Genomic DNA, 7,635 nt, shown 5'->3' on the forward strand with positions numbered 1-7,635 from the left:
TATTGCAAATAAAAAATAATAACTGTTATGAAATACCAAAATGAACAAAATCATGTATTTTGTACATTTACACTCTATATTTTCAACTAATCTCTGAATCGATATAAATAATAGACAAAACTAGAAGTAGTAAAAACGATATAAACACACAAGGCGGAAGAAAAACAACAATAAAAGGGAAATAAAACAGCTCACACTAAACCACTGCTATAAATATCTCCGGCAACATTGGATTAAAGAGTCACATTTCTTTACCTCTGTTGAGACGTAGAAGGAATTTCCTTCTCTGCCACGTTTTGGTTTTTTGATCTCTGTTTAGAAAGAAGAAAACCAACATCAGTAATGGCATAAAACAAACATTCCAAGGGAGGCTCTACATGAAAAGTGTCCAGTTAGAAAATTTGGTATTATTTTAGATTATTTATCAATTTAGTGAGCTATCGACTCATGAAGTGGACCGATATGAATATGTTTAAATAAATTAAAAACAATTTATTCATGCCTCAATTTGAGTTTTAAAGTTTATGGTATGAAATACAAAATACTTCATTTGGTTCAAAATTCAGTTTTTACAAAAATCATCTATGAAGCTCCATTAAAAGCTTCAAAATGCTTATTTACTGTAAGAAAATATACAGAGAAATGTGCTACAAGTCTCGTCAAACTTACCTTTCTGAGAAAAAAGCGTTTGAACATCTTTGAACCTAATTTGATCGCAGTGAAAATCTTCTGTGCTATGCAAAAGTTCAACTGAAAACAAGTTCAATAGTTGTATATTTATAAGCTTTCAGCATAGAATGTTCATACCCTGAACATATGTCATCATAATGTATGGGGCTAGTTTGCATATTTTGGAATGTATGCTCATTGGAACTGTGTGGTACTCGTCTCCAAGCAACCCCACTGTACATGCTTGAAATGTACAGTGCAATGTGCAAAAAATTGCAAAAATAAACAAGACAAGACAGTGCAATGGATATGTGCAAAATGCTGAGTATTGTGCAAAAGTAACTTGGTGTGTGTGTGTGTGTGTGTGTGTGTTTTGGTTAGTTTAGTTAATGTTTTACTTCACTCAGTTGTGTTGGTGTTCAGCCATGAGTGTATTTGATGACTTACCAGCAGTTTCTGCTTCTGTTTATGTGACATTATGTACAAGTGGTAGTTCGCTAGCATAACAGATTTGTTTACTAATTAGCTTCTAGGAGAGAGATTCGTTGTTATCGTGTTGTTGATTCTGTGCTCCGTGTAACAGATGATAAACCAATGTACAGTTGCCTTCAGTGCATAGTTGTATGCGGTGTGTTAATGCATAATGTCTGACTTTAAGTTTATGTAACCAGGCTGAAGTATAATGTCAGCTTATTTAGCTATATACGGTACTTGAGTACACCTCAGTTGTATCTTTATGTTTATTATGTAATCTGATTCCTAATTGATTGTATTATTATGCTTTGTCTGCAGAAACCACACATACACACACACACACTCTATCTCGCCCAGCTGCGGGCACATTCTCAATTGAAAATACAAAGAATGACAACTTTATTCCTGGACTCTGCCTGTTTGTTCCTCTCACATCTGAACATTTGCAAGTGTCCTGACCCGACACTCTGAAGTGATTGCTGCCAGCTCAGATTTCTTTAACCCTTCTGAACACCTATGGTACAAATTTGAGCAAACTAGGTGACTTCCTTCCTGTCACCAAGTTGTAACATTCACAAGATTTTCAGAAAACTTGACCTTTGACCTTGAGGTCAAGGTCACTGATATTCAAACTGAATATCAGTAGATGCACCATTGGTATTAATTCAAAATCCTATGCCTCTTGTTCTGGAGTTATTATCTTGACCAAGCTGAGTATACAATTATGAAAGAATTATTTTCCATTTTATTTCACTATCTGTAAATACGGCAAATAAACAGTATTTGTGACAATTACTAGTAAAGCGGTTAGTGAGAATCCACATCTGATTACAGTATAATACACTGCTTATTTATGTAAAATCATCATCAATAAATGTGTTCAAAACAGAAGCTACACTGGCTTTAAAAGTTTTTGTTAACTCTGGCTAGGGCTAGGGCATATCATACCGTTCACAGTAATACTGGTATGATGTTGGGCAACAACAAGAAAATGAAATATCGCGATTAGGGATGGGTACCGGTGTTCTGACATAAACGGTAGTAACCAGACCGAAAAGCAGTGCACATTTCGGTGCTTTATTTCGGTGCTTTTTTTTCCTGAGCTGTGATACACTTCTAGCCAATCATTTTACGTTTCCGAGGATAGTAGGCGGGGCCAGGTACGTACGTTCTTTTATGCAGAGCTACAGATTAAAAATGTCCAAGGCGAAGCGGTCAAAAGTCTGGCTGTACTTCATAGCAAAATATGCAAACTCAGCAGCCTGCAACAAGTGCTTTAAGCTGATACTGTGATACTGTCAAAGGAAGTAACACCTCGAATCCGATGAAACACCTGGCGACGCGTAGCGTTTTTTTTTTAAAAGCCGAGAAATGCGCCGTATTTGATGGCAGCAGCAGCCGTTCTTCTCTGCGTGAGTAGCTTAATGTTGTTTGTGTGTAATTTACGTTGAGTAGGCTAACCACGTTATTACATTAATGCATGTAAGGTGAACTAGCAAACATCATCATAGCTACATGCGGCTGTCTTCTTGGTTGATGGCAGATACTCCCTTCACCCTGGCCAAAAAGGCTAAAATGACCAAAGAAAAAGTGGGAAACAGCTAAACATGAGAGGTTTTTGGACAAGGTTTGTATTTTTTCCATTGTTTAAGCACTGCTTCCAGCTAAGAGTGATACCATATATGCCCCATAGCTGCAGAAAAGGCTAACATTGTTATCTTTTTACAAAAAACCAGCTGAATATGAGAGGTTTTTGGACCAATTTTGTGTTCTCCATTCTTTAAGCACCGGTTTGAGCACCGTTTGAGCACCGGCACCGTTTCAAAAGTACCGATTTGGCACCGGTATCAGATAAAACCTAAACGATACCCATCCCTAATCGCGATAGAATATGGGTAAAACGCGCATGTGCGGTACCTTTGTTTTCATACGCACATGGTGGAAAAAGCGTGCTGGCGACGGAGAATGAGAAGGGCGAAAGTGGATCGCTGAATGAAACGGATGAACCAGAATTGGTTTGTAAAAATGCTGCAACCTCAGTGGTGTGGAACTGGTTTAGCTTTCGTCCATCAGATACACAACAAAGCACATTTTTGGTAGAGCATGCTAGCAGGCCGTCGTTATTACCGTGTTTTTTGGAAAATACGGCACACTTAAAATCAATCCTTTGATTTTTCTAAAAATCGACAGTGCCCCTTATAATCCCGTGTGCCTTATGAAGATAATGGCACTATGCAATTCGCCCTTTGATCAAATGATGAGAGCTGATAGTCAAATAGTGCGCCCTGACATTTCCACATTTTGTAACGACAGACCATGTTGAGCGTGTCGTGACACTTGTAAAATGGAAGAACACATCTACTTGTTGGTCGCAGAAGAGCCACTGAGAAATGATTTTTTTAGGTGGCTCGTTACAACTCGATGGCTGGTCACCTGGAATAAGATAAGACTCTGGACCCAAAAATTGACCGATTTTACTGGCCAAGAATCTGTTTGGATGTGCGCTGATGTTGTGCGTCCAGTGGTGTCAGCTGGTGAACCAGCTGGCCATTCCAAAAGTGCCTTTATGCCCTTACTGCCCTTAATGGAGGTACCATTTGAGCACATTGGCATGGACCTCATCTGACCATTTTATCGACGAGAAAAAGTAAATCTTTCGTTCAGCTGTTGTTAACTGATCTTGACTTTGTTAATTAAACGTTGTAAACCTGCTTTCAGTGTGTCCTGTACATGAGTTCTTTCAGTAAACCACAGCACGGTGTGTTTTTTGAGCTGATGAAGTTAAGCCAAAACAAGAAACATGCAGCAGGAGACAGTAACTTGTTAAAATGTTTGTGGCGAGAATAAGGCACGGCGGGACCACGGAGTATCATTCGGAGCCATCTTTATTTACATCTCACCACAACAATCCCCAAACCCCCGAGTCCCCGTGTTTTTAACTAGGCGGGCGTGATTAAGGATGCCGTGCAGGTGCGTCCGCCCTCCCTGCACGGCACCGCAGACCACGCCCCACCACATACCCCCATCGCCTGATTGAGGCTGGGGAGCCATCCGGCCGAACCTACTCCCCCACCGCCAGTGGGAGAGGGAATCAGCCCGGACAGCTGGCGCCCCCAGGCCCCGGCCAAGCGACGGGGAGGTGCGAGTTCAGGTGGCCGCCCGCGAATCCAGCGGTGCAGGCCAAGCTGGTTCGGAAGTCGGACGCGTGGCGTGTGCACCCGGCGCGGCCGGCACAGTCGTGAGCCCCAGCTCACAGGTGGCTGGGCAGAGGTGTGGCGTGTACTGGCCTCTGGTGGTGGTGAGGCCGATCTGGTGAGCACGGCGATCTCAAGCGTGGCACACGCCTCGCTCGCCAGTTCCACTCGAGCAGGCTCCCCTGGCACGGGGACCTCCAGCTCCTTGCGCGGTCCATCCGTCACTGCCGTCGCTCCCCGCTGGAGCAGCCCATCGCGCGACTCCTCCGTCACTACTACTCCCTCCGCCGCCGCCTGCTCCCGCTGGGCGGCCGCCATTTCGGCCACCATCTGGGCCAGCTCCTCCATTCCCTGGCTCCGATACGGACCCGCCGTGCTGCCTCCTGGGTTTCGGCACCAATGTGGCGAGAATAAGGCACGGCGGGACCACGGAGTATCATTCGGAGCCATCTTTATTTACATCTCACCACAACAATCCCCAAACCCCTGAGTCCCCGTGTTTTTAACTAGGCGGGCGTGATTAAGGATGCCGTGCAGGTGCGTCCGCCCTCCCTGCACGGCACCGCAGACCACGCCCCACCACAATGTTATAAAAGGTACAATTAAAGATTTTCATGGATTTTTCAAGGATAAATGTCTAATTTGATCAAAAGTTCTATATGCCATTTCTGGAGAGAGTGCAGTGGAAATGTTGTCACTTTTGGACTTTGCTACTTGCAGCTAAACATTTGCAGCTAAATAATGTATAATGTAAGCAGAAACTGCAACTGAATGAGGGAATATTTGTCTAAAAACTTAAACTGAACTAGAAGGGTACCAGTGCTCCAGCTTACCATCTTTACCTGAGTAAATCTGTTTGTTGAACAATCTAAATGGTTGATTCAGAAACTTCTGTGACATCAACTTAACTGAGACTCATTACAAATTTCACAAAACACAGTTGAATACTTAGTTAATTAGTTTTTATTAGTTATTTTTGTTTTTGTTGTTACGTTAATTTTAATAAAAAATAAATAAATAAGTAAATAATTGTCATGGTCCCCGTGCCTGCCCAGCCGGCCTCACAAGGCTACACTTGTGTTTTTTTTCTCTTTCTCCCCCTATCTCTCTGCCTGGGCGGAGCTCACAGCTGGCTCCCGCCCTTGGCTCTCACAGCTGTTGGCGATCAGCTGATTATCCGTCTTCTATTTGAGGCTGGGTCACAGATCCTCTCATCGCGGGATGATTGCGCTACTGACGTTAGTCTACCTTTCCAGCTCCCGTGGTCTTACACCTTTATGCCTTCGTGATTTGTGAGTGATATCTCCCTTTCCCTGTTCCAGCTTATCTTCCCGGACCTGTGACCTCCCCGCGGTACGAACGTGTGTGAGGACGTGAGCGAGCGTGAGAGAGAGAGAGCCTTCCCCTAATCCCCTGGAACCCTGAATTTCCCGTCACTGTATATATTATTGCACGGGTGTGTAAATAAATTGTGTTTTGAGACATCAACCTGCTCTGCGCTTGAGTCCCTGCTTTCAGCCCGTGACAATAATATCTTTATTTTATTTTATTATTAATTTATTTGTTGTTCCCAGAGAGCAAGCCAAACACTGGTCCTGACTATCTCTAGTAGTGGTGCACTACTAGTGAATGACCGGTGAATGTGGGGCGACGGTGGCAAGAAAAAACTCCCTCCTGGAGGAAGAAATCTTGGGAGGAACCAGGCTCTCTGGGAGGACCCTTCCTCCTAAGGGCAATACTTACCAGCGGTCTGAGACGACGGTTGTTCCTTCTCAGCACGATGATGGCTCTAACTTGCTTCCACACCCTGTTTTAGAATGAAGAGAAAAATGATTAACAAGGTAATAGGACATTTCAAAATTCTCTCAGCTGCTGTGTCTTCTTACGTTTCTCTTGTAAAACAGGATGTAGGCAGACTGCTGCTGTTCCTCAAAAACTGCCGATCCAGTTGTGTGGAGCACCCGTGCATCATTATAGGTGAGCCAATGATCTGATGTAGACTGTGGGCTCTCCTCAGGATGCACAGAATGACAGATGTAGTGTCCTAAGATCACATTAAGACAAATGAATCCAACTTCTAAAAGTCAACTGATTCAAGCAAACAGTGGTTTGGACTTAGTGCTTCTTAAAACATCAAAAGCTTTTGTGTGTGAGTCCTTCACTCAAAAGTAGCATTTTCTGTTTGTAACAAGTCAGTTGTTTTACCTGATTCTGTGCCTCCATAGTGACTAATGATGCTTATGAGTTCATAACGGCCATCACCCTGAGAAGGAACAAATCCAAAGATCAGTTTCATAAAGTCTCACATCAGTGCGATAATTAAGCTGATTCTCTGAGATGTTCTGCAGTCTGTTTTTACCTGTTTGGATGACACCACCAAGTCCCTCTGCAGCCTGACGGGGTCATTCACCTTCTGAAGCTTGTGGGTTTTTGTAAAGCCAAACCTCTTCAGGTGAAAGATGAGAACTCTGGCAGAAAAGAAAAAAAAAACCCAAGGTACAAAATAAGAAGAATGAGTGTCAAACACAAACCGAAGATGGGAGAAAATGACTGCTCAAGTGTTGTCTTAAAAACTCTGATGTTTAGTGCGCCACAGTTTGGAAATCAGGTCAGTCGATCAATTCTGATGTGACCTTACTCACCTTGGCAGTGTATCAAAAGACTGCTTCACTTCCGAGGTCGTCCCTCCACAGTCACAGGTAAATTCGATTTTTTGTTCCTAAACAACGGCAAAGAGAAAACAGGCTTTATGGTAGAAAAAAAAAATCACAACCTATGCGCACACACAAGATCAGTGATACTACATCTCTACTGGAATTTGTGATCTTACCTTCAAGTATGTCCCTAACATGTCCTCAACAGACCCCTCTGGAACCAGGTCAAGGGACAAGCTTGTAAATTCCTCCTGTTGTGATGACTGGTGACCGCAGCTACACATTTAAGGAGTAACGTAGTTAAAGTAACGATCAAGTAGGTGGAAAAGAGGTATATGAAAATGTTGCAATCAGCCCTGTGTTTCTGAAAGACTGGCTTACCTCCTGCATGTCCTCATGTTTTCCATTTTGAAAACATGATGGTCTTCTACTGGGCAGGTATAACTTCGGCCCAGGAGAGCTGCTTCCCTCTTCAGGTGAGGTGAGAGGCTTTTCACCTCATTGAGGAAAAAGGTTAGGAATTCATGAGCGTCCTGAAAGAAAAACACAGAGGAGATTTAGAACATAAACATTAGAAGGTAAAGCAAAAAACAAAATGTCCAAATAGCTGACGCACTTTCTGTGCACTGCCTTCGTATTCAGGA

The 7,635-nt window shown here is 43.0% G+C and overlaps 1 protein-coding gene across 2 annotated transcripts; it reads right to left on the bottom strand.

Moving 5' to 3' along the window:
* Positions 1-255: 255 nt before the first annotated feature.
* Positions 256-7,263, bottom strand: LOC309689400 (ubiquitin hydrolase B-like). Of its 2 annotated transcripts, XM_082505791.1 has the most exons (7): positions 7,168-7,263; positions 6,980-7,056; positions 6,697-6,805; positions 6,543-6,600; positions 6,224-6,381; positions 6,081-6,144; positions 256-311 (listed from the first exon to the last, which is right to left on the bottom strand). In XM_082505791.1, exons 1-6 carry the CDS (start codon positions 7,186-7,188, stop codon positions 6,127-6,129), a joined length of 441 nt encoding a protein of 146 aa, XP_082361917.1. In that variant the 5' UTR covers positions 7,189-7,263; the 3' UTR covers positions 256-311; positions 6,081-6,126. The 2 variants fall into 2 exon arrangements, with proteins under 2 accessions (XP_082361917.1, XP_082361916.1); XM_082505790.1 differs by lacking the exon at positions 256-311 and having other exon boundaries at positions 4,011-6,144.
* Positions 7,264-7,635: the final 372 nt, after the last annotated feature.

Source organism: Aulonocara stuartgranti (assembly GCF_965226115.1).
Source record: "Aulonocara stuartgranti genome assembly, chromosome: 15".
Taxonomy (NCBI): domain Eukaryota; kingdom Metazoa; phylum Chordata; class Actinopteri; order Cichliformes; family Cichlidae; genus Aulonocara; species Aulonocara stuartgranti.

Bases quoted from the DNA above. Each gene is read 5' to 3' on its own strand.
- LOC309689400 (XM_082505791.1), bottom strand. From the start codon at position 7,188: ATGTTAGGGACATACTTGAAG. The intron at 6,806-6,979 runs GTGAGTAAGGTC...CTTTTCTGCCAG, and splicing joins TCTTTTGATACACTGCCAAG to AGTTCTCATCTTTCACCTGA. The intron at 6,601-6,696 runs GTAAAAACAGAC...GTTCCTTCTCAG, and splicing joins TGGTGGTGTCATCCAAACAG to GGTGATGGCCGTTATGAACT.